Source organism: Carassius carassius, chromosome 46 (genome assembly GCF_963082965.1).
Source record: "Carassius carassius chromosome 46, fCarCar2.1, whole genome shotgun sequence".
In the NCBI taxonomy this organism is placed as follows: domain Eukaryota; kingdom Metazoa; phylum Chordata; class Actinopteri; order Cypriniformes; family Cyprinidae; genus Carassius; species Carassius carassius.
In genome coordinates this window covers 25169804-25184365 of record NC_081800.1, presented here as the reverse complement: position 1 = coordinate 25184365, position 14562 = coordinate 25169804, and the positions used below count along the sequence as shown (strand labels likewise).

Here is a 14562-nt window from a genome sequence, read left to right as displayed (position 1 = left end):
CAGATCGCGCAAAGTTTATTCAGCAACATATATAACACAATAAAATGCAATATATAACTGTTATCGTGAACTAGAAAAGTAAAAAAAAAAAAAAAACTTTAATGTAGTCCTGACAAAATATTGATGAGAGCTATGGATGGATAGACACATTAGTGATTTGGAATAGAATAGGGGTTTTCAATCTTTTAGATGCCACAGAAAATCAAACATGATCATCCTCATGAAGGACCCTAAATTTGAAATTTATGAGAATTTTTTTTATTCCCTGTTCACTACAGTGAGTTACTGTAGCTACTACTGGTATATGTATATGTTTTAATTAATTGTTTATGTACTTATGCAGTTTATTATTATTATTTATAAATTTTAATTTATTAAAAAAAAATAATTTGAATATTTATTAACTTATTTTATATTACATTGCTTTTCTCTAAACTTTCACCATTCCGCTAGAACTCTTCCTCTGTGCATAAATGCATTTGAACCTAAATCGTGAAAATCCATGTTAATTTATTAGAGTTATTTGTAAATATTCTCTCTCAGTTTTTGTTCTGGTTGTTTCTTACAGAGCCTCCACTCAAGACCATCAGCACTGAACAAGCATCTGCCGTGTACAGTACATCAGTAACTGCAGGCCTAAGTGCAGCCGCAGCGGGCCTCGCTTTACTGCTCATGTGTGTTCTTATTGGTGTCATTTATAGGAAACATAGGAAGGCAAGTATCATTGCAGTGCAATTGATCTTAACCTGTCTTATCCTAATTTGATTTTTAGCATCTACATCATTATTTTGACTGGATTTGCAAGGCATCCTGTAATTGAGTTTTTCTGTTGACTTACAGGCAGTGCATCAGGAGATACACACTGAAGCCAGCAGTTGGCATAGATCCCTAAGTGATCATGGAAGTTACTTATAGTTACTGTATTACTGCAAGCTCATGCAGTGCAGGACTAAGCTGAATGAAAAAAACAAGACGGGTTGACTGTAAGGAATCAAATGGTAATTTCACTCACTGAGGAATGTAACCACTGGTGCTGTTTTACCAAGAGATCCCAGGTGATTCTGACACACCAGCTGTTAATTATATCAATGCTTATCTTTCCTTGAACTTCACAAGGCATTAGGGTGTCATTTGTCATTTTATGATTTTTTTGGGCATGATAATAAGGGCTCTGAAGATTGTCCACCAGATGGTGCCAAAGGTTTAGAAATACTCTTTAGTCTAATACTTTAGCATTAGTATGAATGGCCAAATAACTGTTGCTTTTAACTGTAGCACCAATGTACACTAAAATACCTCCTTTGTTTTATATAATTAGTTTGAAAAGAAAAAGCACACATTTCATTTTGGCATATAAAGGCATATAAATCTTATCCTAGCTTTTGTGATCTCTGAGTAGTGAAGTAAGAGTCCATTTCAAACACATTATTTATTGCTAAGTCTTACTATTTAAAGTTTTTTTTCTGTTCTCATGTCAGATGTGTATGTTTGTATGTATGTACCTTTAAAAAAAAAAGCACAACAAATTCCTCGTGTGTTTGCGCACACCTGCCAAATAAAGCTAATTCTGATTCTGATTTGGAAATCAGCTGCTGACTTTGGGATCATGTGTGTGATTTTCTGATTTGTTTCGTCAAACCCTAAGTTAGCAGTGCAGATTCAAGATTGTATCTGAAAGTATTTTTTAATCATTGATGTAAGCTGTTGGCATTGGACCAAGATGGTTTTTGCATTTGAGAGTTTATTTGTTGTTCCCTTATGAAATGTGAGCATTATAAGATTTTGTATTGTCTGTGCATTCTGTTGATTTTTTGTATTTATTATTTAAAAATATATTCCAGTGTTAGTGAAGACTGTACATTTTGTTAAACTTCTCGGAATAAAGAGATTTATAACAGTGTATTTTCTTAAAATCTGCGTAATCATACAAAAAATGTCTTCAGAGTAAAACTGGTTATGCAGAATTAACAGTTGATAGGATTGAACGATGGATGCAGAACCAAAACAGCTGAAAGATTAAATAAAAACATTTTTATTATCTTAAATGCTTTCCTTTCTGTTACTAACTTGTGTGTTGGCTAAACTGATTCTTGTGATGTAACAACAGAAAGTAAACATACAGAGAAAAACATTTGCATCTCATTAAAGAAATTATCAGATTTTATATTAGTGTCCCTAATTAGCATTAGCTGTAAGATGTGCTAATTAACTAAATAAAACAGGAACAAAGCTACATTTTGTAAACAATTCATAGTTCTTACATTTAACCCCCCCCCCCCCCCCACACACACACAAAAATGTGCAAAAAAAAAAAGCATTTTGTGTATATTGTCTAACAACAAAAAAGTGCAGCAATGGTATGCATACTAAATATGGGCACTAGTTACTAGTTAAACACTGCTCAACCAATCAGTTAAAGAACTATTTCTACCATGACTCTTAAAACTGCATTCATTTGTTTCATTCGCTAATTAAATAATAGATTTTTATATACAACAGACAGACCACATGAATAAGCCTCTTTGATATAATAGAAATACATAATCTAAATATGTAATACTACTGTACATTTTACAGAACTTATTTGTTCAGAATTATAAAATAAAACAGTACCAAAATCTATATTTTAAGAGTTAAAATGGAAATAGCAATTACACAGAATCTCACAAAAGTATCACCATCACACAGAAGCAGCAGCTCTTCTCTGAGATGAGCAGAACATCAGATGTTCAACAAGAAATCCAACAGCGGTGATTCCCACCAGACCAGACAGAACCAGACGAACCAGAGCCTCAGAGACGCCACAGTGATCCAGACAATCTGAAAGAGATGAGACGTGTTCATAAACATCTTGTTACTTTTCCTGATTAGTCTAGGGGAGGGTCAAATTCAAAATAAAATGCCACCCACCTCCCTAATAACTGTTTAACAAGCAAACTTGAAATAAACCAAGAGAAAAACAGATTAATTAAATCATACAACGAATAATTATTAGAGATAACACTCACTTCTGCCTTATGAATCTCAATCATCAAGTGTAATAGAAAGACTAAAAAGAAAGAACTAAGTAGCGCACACAATATGAGGTAGAAATACACAGTTAACTACTGGCTTCATCAAAGTGTCTGATCTGAGGTTGAAGATGGGATCTCAAAGCTGCTGCTGCAGTCAAGCCACCACCAACCATTATTACTGTTTCATTCCTCCCCTCCCCAATCAGGAAAACGTAACAGTAAATGGGGGCTCATCCGGGATGGAGAGAGAAACAGCACAGCTTGAACACACAAACAGAACCTTACGGCTCTGGACGTAACAATCTTCTGTGCCATTTAATGTCTTTGTGAAAATGCTGTACAGAGGTTTATTGTGGCAGGAAGAGAGATCTAAAGGTAGTATTTCTCATACCTTCCTGTGGTGAGCAGATCTCTTTCTTGTGAAGACGGATGCTCTTATTGCTCACTGGATTCACAGCCGTGCATCTGTAGGTCTCTGGATCATTATAATGAAGAACTAATGATAAACTGAGGTTGATGCTGAGATCAGGATTGCTGGTCTTGTTTAGCATTTCACCTCCTTTATACCACGAGATAGACACGTCTTGATCATTCTTCACAGAGCAGACCACAGAGCAGGAATCCACCGTTTCATGTTGTGTACCTGAAAGACATGAAAGACACTGATATTTCTACTGCTATTATAATTTAAAAAAAAGAGTCCAACAAATTGCATCATATAAAAACTGCTCAAATGAGTGTAATGTTTTCTTTAGTATTGTTGCAGAAGTTCTGGGGTAATTTTATAGAAGCTTGTTTCCATCATGGAATAAAAATGTGAGTTTTACATCTCACAATTCTGACTTATTTTCCCAGAATTCCAAGTTTATGTCACACAATTCTGACTTTTCACCAGAATTCTAAAGTTACATCCCGCAATTATTTTTTCTCAGAATCTTAACATCTCGCAGTTCTACAGTCTTCCTCAGAATTCTGAGTTTATATGTAGCATGTTCCGATTTTTCCCCATAATTCTGATAAAAACTCATAATTCCAAGAAAAAAGGCAGAATTATAAACTCACAATTGAGAGAAAAAAGTCAGAATTGTAAGCTACAAGTGCCCACAGTAAATAGACAGACCTGTTGATTGGTGCACACTAACTGATGAGTTTCTCCTGATGGCAGGTACAGAGACGGGTGCTTTAGGACAAAGGGAAACATGCACATCACCTTAAAGCCATATCTCTCTCAAAGAGGCCAGTATTGCAGTGCAATAATCACTATGGAACCAAATCTAAACAATTATTATCCCATAACTTACTGGATGCAGCTGTAACTTACCATAAACATGAACTTTGTATCTCCGTGCTGTGATGTGTGCACTGGTGATGATTAAGGCTTCATACAGTCCAGACTGATTAGTCCTGATGTCTGTGATGGTTAAAATTCCAGTTTTTTGCTCTAACTGCACTCTGCCAGTGAATTGCGTGTTATAATGAGTGTACATTTTCCCTTGATGCATCTGCGCGACACGTGTATTTTGTCTGCCACTTTCAAAAGACCACAGTATCTGAACATCTCCCTTCAGATCATCAACTCCAGGTTGCAGATTGAGAACCCCTCTCTCCATCACTATAACTGTTTCAGCATCATCAACATCTCCACCCACTGAAACAGCATGAAGACAGGTGAATTATACACAAATAACTAATATGGTAATGATAATTACAGTTTCTGAACCTCGGTTGAATTTCAATGGTTTGATGTTCTGGGGAACCGACAGTTCACCACATAAACACACTGCGGTCGACGCAAACCAAAGTTCAGGTCATTTATAGTTTCATGCATACATTTCAATAAATGCAAATTATTAATTTTTTTTTTTATTTACTTTTGTATCACTAATGTGAATTATTTTATCTACTCAAAACAATGCATGGCTGTCTAACCATTTCATGTTGGATTTGTTGAAATCTCCCCAAATCCACTGCAGCATGCATGAAGTATGCAATTACTATTATAGGATTACTGTTTTTGAAACCATAGACTTAGATGCAAGATCCTTCAGAGAGGAAGATTGTAGAGTTAATTTCATATGAATTGTCTTAACCAGATTTTAACTTGAAGTGTGGTAAGAGTGGCTAAAAATCAAGACTCCTTGACCAACAAACAACTGATTGAATAATAATGAAAAGGTTTAGAATTAATTGCTAGATCTTTGATTTCTTCTTTTCATGCATGTTTGTACTGCATCAGCAGGTCTGTGGTTTGACAGAACATAATCTAAAGAGAGAGAAAGGAAGTCTTTTTGCGGTTTCAGACAATGCTGCATGTAAAGGACAGAAGTTGTTTCTTTACCTTGAAAAGTGAAACCAACAGCAGAAATGAAAATATGGCACTCTTTAGATTAACACATAAACAGATGAGTTAAAAAATATTTAAATTAAATGTCTTTCTTTCTTTCTTTCTTTTTCTAAATTTAGCTTTGTGTGACTGTAAAGACGCAGAGTGTAAGTCAGCAGGAAATGGTTTTGTCAGTGTTTCCACTAAGGTGACTTGTGTGTATATTTTTTTTTAAATATTTGTTCTCTTTTTTTTTCCTGATTTGTTGGTGTCATGGAAACATCAAGAACTGGACTTGGCCACAACTTGATTCCACAGCTGATTTTTTCTAAAATTTACTACAAAACAATTACTAAAAAGAACATTCATATATTGCATATATTGTTATAGACTTGTTATGAATTGTGTATATTTACTTAAGATCAGAAATCAATCATTTATACTGCTTACAGGCCATATGTTCAGCTGCATTTTCTCACGAGTTCACGGTTATGCAAGTCATAAGAATATTCTCTTATCTGTGAATGTTCATAGTAGCATGGAACTGTGCTGAGTTGCCAGACACATTTTAAAGTGAAACCTTTTGCACTGAGGACAATTAAATTAAATTCCAATTAAAATATGCATGTGTGTCATCTTACCCTCCACACAGATGATATATAAGATGAGAACCCACATACTGATGAATGTATTTGTTGATATTGCGTTGAGTTGTTGTCCTCTCGATGATGCACCTAGAACTCAACTGAGCAGATGGTCTTTGGAGGAAGTGTCCTGTAATGACATCAGTCACATGGCTTCCACCATAAGAGGGCAGTGCTGTACTGAAAACTGCATCTCAAACACCTGTCCACTCACCTTTATAACTTTTTCCAACTGATCCATATGTGCATTAATCTGTTTAGACACCAAACAGGCTGACAGATGTGTGGGAAACATAATTAAAAAAAATTTTTTACCAGAAAAATAATCAACCTGTTAATATGTTAATGTTCCTACTAAATTTATTATTTTTTATGAATTTTAACCCCCCCCCCCCTTTTAGAGTCTTGTTTTATGTCTGAGGAACAAGACAACAGAACAATGAATGCTAGACTGTTTTGCAATTGGCTTATGTTTAAATAAATAGATGAAAAACTAGTAGGGCTACATTTATTATATTAAATTACATTTTTAAGTTCTTCCTTTTGTGCTATGGATTTTTTTTTTTTTAATTTCTTAGTAACTTCGTAAACAAACAAACAAACAAACGTTTTTAATCGAAATTAATAGAAATTAAATTTAAATTTGTAAAGAAAACATTCCACAATGCTAAATATATGCTGTAGTACTCTTTTTCTGATTTATTTTTTAACCGTTTTTATATCTTGATAATAGCTGGATGGCTGATTTAAAAAGGTTGAAGGGGCGGGAAAACAGAGTGCACAAAAAGTGCGCGAAGAAGTGACGTAACCTAAGAGCCGTTTCTACTACATCATTGCAGTTTGAAGGATCATTGGCGTCTTGGATTTCTACACAGATCGTGAACGGATTTTGTCGTTAGTTCGTGAGTAGGCTACTCTTGATTGAAACACACATCGAAAGCGCGTGCTAACGAAGCAGTGTTGCCAACTTCTTTCAATGGAAAGTAGCTAAACCCCATAGACATGTATAGAAAGGCCTTCTATACATGTCTATGGCTAAACCCTACCTGAAAAGTCGGTAAATGACGTCATATGATAATTAGCATATTCATGCCGTAAGTGCGTCATATTATCTAGCCCATTCTGTGCTCATGTACTGCATACATTCTCAATAAAACGTTTTTTATTATTATATGTTAATGTTTCTGTTGTCCGACAATTAATATTATAATGACTGAAACGCGGTCCATTAAGACTACATACCAGCTCTCAAAGATGTTAATCTCTGCACTAAAATCCTATTCACGACATTGTCTAATTAAAATTACATACACATAAGATTAAGACAATGGTTGTACTGTGATTTCGGCTATACTTGTATGTAAAATAGAGTTAGAAGCAACAGAATATCTTTTTTTTAACTGAAAGTGCTGCTCCTCTATGCTCGCTGAACAGAGCAGATAGATATGCGTGTGCCCGTGCTGGGAGAGAGAGAGAGCGCGGGCACATACATTTATATATATAATTAATTATATGATATATAAATCTAGATAATTTATGTACAAACAAAACATTTTTCTTAAATGTATGTAATTTATGTAATATAGACAGTACACAAACATATTATATAAACAAAAACTTATTTTAGATGTGATTAATCGTTTGATAGCACTAAAAATAACATTTATTTTAATGTGTGTAATATTTCAATATATTCAAACGATCATTCAATTTACATCCACAATGGTCTACCTAGTTTTCATAAGTAAATTCTTGGGTTTGTATAATGTGACAAATAAACACTCTAAAACATAAAACACAAATACCACAGCATATAACACAAATAACAACAAAAGCAGATGTATCCTCATATTTTCCCTTTGTTGTCCAACTGGGCATGACATTTGTCAAGCTATTAAGAAAAAGAAAAATAATGGCTGAGATGCCACAACATATTTAAATTAAGTGATGTCAAATGCATTGGTTCTTGTGTGTCTTGTAACATAATATTATACGTTTGAATATGTCCAAAGGTGAATGGGATGTGAGTGTTATTGCAGATAGCAGGTGCACATGACTGCACCCGTCTTCTGATTAACTGAATGCCATTTCAGTGCATATTGCTCTTTCATAAATTATAGATGGTAAAAATTCAAATGCACAGGTGAAACCACAGACATTGAGTTGAGAGGTGTACACCTTTCAGGTTGTGACATTTAAATGTTATTGCATGATGGTTTTCTAGGATGTAACACACTTGTTATTGACACAGCTGTCACGGTAGAGCACAACTGATAAAACATGCAAGTACACCAAACTAAATGACTGGAAACTATGTAAACTGTGCAGAAACCTTAACTCTCTAATCTTTTGCTTTGGTTGCATGTAGGTTTTTTTTAAGGGGGTCTGACTTCATTTGTAGCATGCACATAAAAACAAAACTCATGTCAGTCAATCAACCCAAATGCAGGAATATTTCAATTGGCAATTTAATGAAAAAATAAAATCACATGTCCGTTAAATGATTATTTTATTAATATATTGTAGTACTTTTTAAGTACATAAAAAAAATCTTAATATAATTAACAAATAATGAGATGCATGTATTCAGAAAATGGAAGTTTGTCATTCAAAGCTTTTGGTTTAGGCTTTTGCTAGAGGATTAAATGTGAAGAATAAGAAAAAAATTTGGTTTTGGAATAACATAAGGGTATTAAATAATGACAATTTTTTTTGAGGTAGGATATATCCCTTTAATTTTATATTAGATCATAGTAATAGTAGTATTTTTTTCTTATTTTTTGTATTTGTTTGTGTTTAAGAAACCAAAATGTGTGAAGTTCTTCTAACAAAAAGGGATTTTTCCAACTCTTTTGAGATAGAGTAAAGGATGCACAAACCCTGTCATGAGCCCAAGGCACAAGGCCCCAGACCAGATCAAAAGAAACCTATTTAAATCTATTAAATAATAAAGCACAAGAGAAATAATCATAGGACCGTACATAAGCACTGCGGACACCAGCATGATCCGAATGATCCGAAAAGCCTTGAGTTTATCTTGATTCACTCCCTCTTTCTTCTTGAAGTTGTCACCTGGTCCAGGGCGCTTCAGAGCCTTCAGGACCATCAAGCAGCTGAAGACTTTGATGCTTAAACCAACCAGCAGTTCTGGCAAAAGTAGTTGATAAAGTTCAATGATGTTCAGTGAAACAATGAGGCTTGAGGTAATGATCAGAATCCATCCGATGATGGCTGTGGTGAACCGGTATTTCATAGGTTTGAGCTTCAGGAAGGTCACAGGATGGAGAACCCCTACATATCGCTCTACACAGATGCAGGTTTGAAAAAGAGGACGACCGACCAACAGCAACAGACCCGGAAAATAAATGCCAAACGTGCAATAAGTACAATTAAAGAAATACTCCCATAAGTCAAAAACATAGGAAGAGCAGAAGAAGATCTCAACGAGTGCAGAGTTGAAGACGAAGATTTCGCTGGACTGTCCTTGAATCATCTCCTTCACGCTCAACCACACGATGTAACAGTTTGCTGGAAGACCAAGAACCATGTTGATGCTGATAGAGATGATGATAAAATAAGAGGTTATGAAGTAGCACATGCTGGAGTTCACAGAGAAAATCGATGGGATGCATGTTGAAGCATTTGTTTGGTCCCATGTCAACATTTTTCAAATCTAAAGGAAAACAAAGAAAATTGGAGAATGAGCTATATAATGTAGAAGAAAATAAGTGTAAAAAAAGTTTTTAAAGAATGTTTCCTTACAAGTAAGTGGCGTTCTCTGTTTTTCAGTCACTCTACACTGAAACACCCAAAGCACAGGTGGCAGATAACAGCTTCACTCCAGCTGAAGGTAGGAGTGATTGTGGCTTGTTTTGCATTTATGCAGGATTCAAATTCTGTTTTTCTAATATGAGAAAGCATGTCAGGCATGCACATGGATGGCAGTGTATTCCAACTGCACTTCTATTTGTAAAGCCAAATAATTTTCTCAGTGTTAACAGTAAATGTCATGAATTTACAGTACATTCTTTGTTGATTGAAAAACCTCTTTCGATAGTTGCCTGACCATGTGATAAGACAAGAAGAATCTTCACCACATTCCACACTCTGAAAAGTGATGGTTTTGTTCCCATTGTCACTCAAGCGGTTTTGGGGTCAAATTTCCTGAACTTAACCTTCAGAGCAGCCAAATCACTAAACTCTCTAAGGATATCGTCGCACATGGCCTCATTTACATTTTTAGCTTTAACAAGTATGTGCAGCATCCTTCTCATTTGAGTTTTGCAGAGTTCCTTACTTTCAGCCATGCATCTGGGGTCAAGGCAGTGCATGCTTCTCACTAACGTGTGGTGCACTGGAGTCTTTTTCAGCAACTCCTCAAGGAGTGTGATCAAGAGTTTCTTGCAGTCCATCTTAATCTCTAGTCTCTGCCTCTCTGAATTTGAATCTGAATTTTTGGAAGATTTGAGTTGGGTCAGGGTGGCTTCTGCTGCAAACCCAATATCAGTCTGTGAACTGTCCTTGTGCTGACTGCTGTCTCGAAATGGGACATGGAGAGCTTTAGAGTGAATGTGGCCTCTTCCAGAAGCTTTTCCTTCAGAAATCGCCCTATGATGCCTATGAAAAAGTAAATTAAGTGATTTCATTCTTCAGTATCATAACTTAATTTGCAGCCTGGTTTTTTTTCTCCATTCTGTCACCGATGGAGTTTCGGTTCCTTGCCGCTGTCGCCTCTGGTTTGCTTAGTTTGGGTCACTTCATCTACAGGGATATCGTTGACTTGATTGCAAATAAATGCACAGACACTATTTAACTGAACAGAGATGACATCACTGAATTCAATGATGAACTGCCTTTAACTCTCATTTTGCATTGTTGACACATAAAGGTGACTTGACTTATTTAATTAGTGTAAAGCGTTATACTAAACCATCTGTATTGACCGTATTGTGTAGATTGTTGTCAAAGGACTAATGTAGAAAACATTTTGTAATCTGAAGAGACATTAAGCAACAGACCAATCAAAGCAGCAGAGTCTGTGTCCGCTATTTCATATTTCATCTTTTGTCACTTACTAACAGATCATTTCCTGACTTTTGTCATCTAGCATGTTTACTTGGTCATTTCTATTGAAACTTGCATGTCATGTATCTAAATGCATTTTTTAATTTCACATTTGTTCAGCTTAGTATGTTTTAAGGACAATTAAGCACACTTCTTTTTCTCATTTATCTGGACAGAAGGGCTCTCTCTGGGAGAGCAGATGATGCTCTGGAGACACTTTAGTGTGTAATGTACCTTCACTGTGTCACAAACAAGGCATTTTCTCGTTTTACTGACTACAGCAAACCATCGTAATGAAGTTTAAACTTTCATTCCAGAATCACTGGAGCGTTTGAGTGCTTTAAACCTGTGATGCCTGACATATGAAATAATAGCCTGAAAGAGCTAAAAAAGAAAAAAAAATTAAGTTATATCAGGTTTTATGTCTCATATAGTATGAAATAGTGAGAATAAGGAGGAAAAACAGCTCCGTTTTATTTAGCGGCTTACTTACTTATCATGTTGATCTTTTAGAGGCCTTAGAAATGTGTGTCAAATGTGCTACCGCAGGCTTTATAGGGTTAAACCTCTGTCTGTCTTTCCAGCAGGCAATTCTGAATGAAGAATCCGGCTTCATTCTTGTGTCGTTTATTAAAGATAATCATTCCAATTAAACTAAAAAGGGTTTTACAGCCTGAGGCCAAGTCTCATTTCTAATGAAAACCATCTATGAACTGGTGCTTCGACAGAACCAAAAATGCTGATCTGAAGAACGTATTATCATCCAAGAGCTTTTTAAACTCCAAAGAACCATATAAGAGCCAACTTAGGATCCCGAATGGAGCCAAAAAATGGTTATTGGTCAATAAAGGGTTATTTTAAAATAGTCCATAATCCATAATATCACTTCCTCCAGTGAAAAAGCCTATCTCCTGTTGTCTCTCACATCAATCCACCCACATATTTGTTTAGAGCTGTTTCGGCTTTTAAAAAGTGTTTGATCTTCTCTCCTGATTCAGACCAGACCACTTTTCACTGGATGAAGCGTTATTATGGATTATAGACTCATATTTTAGCTGGAAGCAACGGTTTGAAGTTAAAAACATCTTAATGATGGATACGTTTCTCACAAACTTGCAGCTTTTTACTTCACAAGATGTTAATTGATGGACCTGAGTATATTGGTGTATACAACGTATTGTGATGTTTTTATTAGCTGTATGAAACCCATTCACCCAGTTTAGATTTTTGTGTGAACTATTCCTTCAGGTAACCTGTATGGCATCATTTTTTTTCTCGTTCTGTTTGATTTTGCATTTTATCATCCACTTTTTCAGGATTGCATGGGGGTAGAATAAAATATTTTACATTATTATATTTAGAATGTAGATTTATAATGTCGATGTTTTGCTTACAGACATTGGGAAAAAATAGCATGTTTCAATTTCGATCAGTATTACTCCCTGAATAATTGTATTGCAAAATAAAGACGGATATGCCAAACCTGCACAAATCTGTGTGTAAACATGCTCAGCAGATCTTTAAAGAGCAGGTATAAATCCAGTAAACATTACTACAACAGGTGAAGCATGCATCCAGTAAAAGTGCAGTAAATAGTGATCCTGATGCAGAAGAGAGTGAGGAACACACTGAGCTAAAGTTCATCTGATGTTCCTCACCTGTGCTGTGCTTTTCATTTGTTAGATATAATCACAGTTTAATTTACTTTCTATCTGTCTCTCAAACAGTGATGTAACTGACAGCACTTTCAGTAGTCATTTACTGTAGAGTTGGACAGACTGTTAAAACGTGAAATCAACTAAAGTGTGAGAAAACATGAGCACTGCCAAACTGAGACACCACAAGAAGACTATAAATACCTAATAAACATGTTTTGGTCATTATAAAAACAGCTTTGTTGACAGTATTTTCTGTCTTTAACACTGCTCGATTTTGAGTTTTAGCTGAATCAGTAGGAAACAAACCAAAAGGTTGCAAAAATGCAATAAACATTGCATTGAATATTGGCACCAATATACAGTATGATTCGACTGAAAACATTATGGCAGCATTTGAATGTTTTCCATTAAATCAGTTGTTTTGTATTTCTTGTGCACCTTTCACTATAACAAACAATAGTGCGTGATGCTTAAGAAATAATAACTTCATGCACATTTCGAGTTTGAATGTTTTGATATTTTGAATTTGATGTGCATTGACAGCTATAAGTGCTATAAAATGTTAGCATCGTAATCGCACGCAATATTCCGATTTATCCACTAGCGTCAACCCTTATACGCTTATATGTATTTAACCCTTATAAATACAATTAATGCATTTTAAAAATATTTTAAATAATTAATAATAATAATTTATTATTAAATTATTAAATTAAAAGAAAATGTAATAATTTTCTTAAACAAAACAATCATTTTATGCATAGGCTAATTATTATCATTGTGATTATTTACTAGAATTATGCTTTCAGTATTTAGCATGCTGAATGTTTACCATTCAGTAAATTATATGCCAAAATCCAGGCCCTGTTTATATATATATATATATATATATATATATATATATATATATATATGCATTTTTATTAGTTTTTGTTTTTATTAATAAAAACAGAATGCACTTTAAGTTATTTTAGTTATCTTTAAATAAAAATGAGACAGACTTGCAATAAGAAAAAAAAAAAAAGTATCCGAATTTTTTTTTATATTTAATTTTATTTCAGTGAACCTTAACAAAATGAGATAGATTTCCCCCCACATTTAAAAGTAGAATTTACATTTATTTCAGGTCTCAACTGTTCTTCATCATGGTGATTCATTGAATATTCCTGTAGGGGGCGCTATGACGTCACACATTTGATCTGATTCCAAAGCTGCAGCAGTGTAATTAATATTCATAAGCTTCTGTCCTGTAAAGGTGTCAGCGCTGTGATTGGTCATTGTTCTCTTCCAGTGATGCTGATTGGCAAATCTGAATCTAAAGCATGGATGAGATTATAATACCTTAGTTTTGAAAGATTATATATTCATGATATTTGTATGGTTGTATTCACATGAATTTCCAATATCAGTTCAGTTTTTTTCCTAAACTTACCATAACCAAAGATTTGTAATATCAACAACATGAACATAACATTGAATGTAAAAGTGCCACTTTGCATAAACCTTCATAGCTGAATAAACAATACTGTGTGTGTATTAAATATTTTTATATTTATACAATTTGTAAAAATTTTTTTGAGTGAATTAACAATGACAAAAATTTATAGATGAATATATACATTAAATAGACAGCTCAGATGACTGCATGAATCACTGTAAAAACTCTGACATGATCAGATCAGATGCAGCTCATTTCACCTCAACACAGCTGAGAAGACACAACACATAGAATACATCTGAACAAATATAATCATTTTATTTGGAGCCAATCTGAGACTAAGAATAATTGAAGGCTTAACTCAATCATTTTGTATTGACCTGAATAACATGCAGCTAACTCTGGAGTCACTTTAAATACT

The 14562-nt window shown here is 34.5% G+C and overlaps 1 protein-coding gene across 1 annotated transcript; it reads right to left on the bottom strand.

Annotated features, from left to right (window-relative positions):
- Window positions 1-2662: 2662 nt before the first annotated feature.
- Window positions 2663-6106, bottom strand: LOC132129595 (SLAM family member 5-like). Its single transcript, XM_059541230.1, has 5 exons — window positions 5979-6106; window positions 4336-4662; window positions 4135-4194; window positions 3406-3657; window positions 2663-2820 (listed from the first exon to the last, which is right to left on the bottom strand). The coding sequence occupies exons 1-5, from the start codon at window positions 6013-6015 to the stop codon at window positions 2681-2683; spliced, it is 816 nt and encodes a 271-aa protein (XP_059397213.1). The 5' UTR covers window positions 6016-6106; the 3' UTR covers window positions 2663-2680.
- Window positions 6107-14562: the final 8456 nt, after the last annotated feature.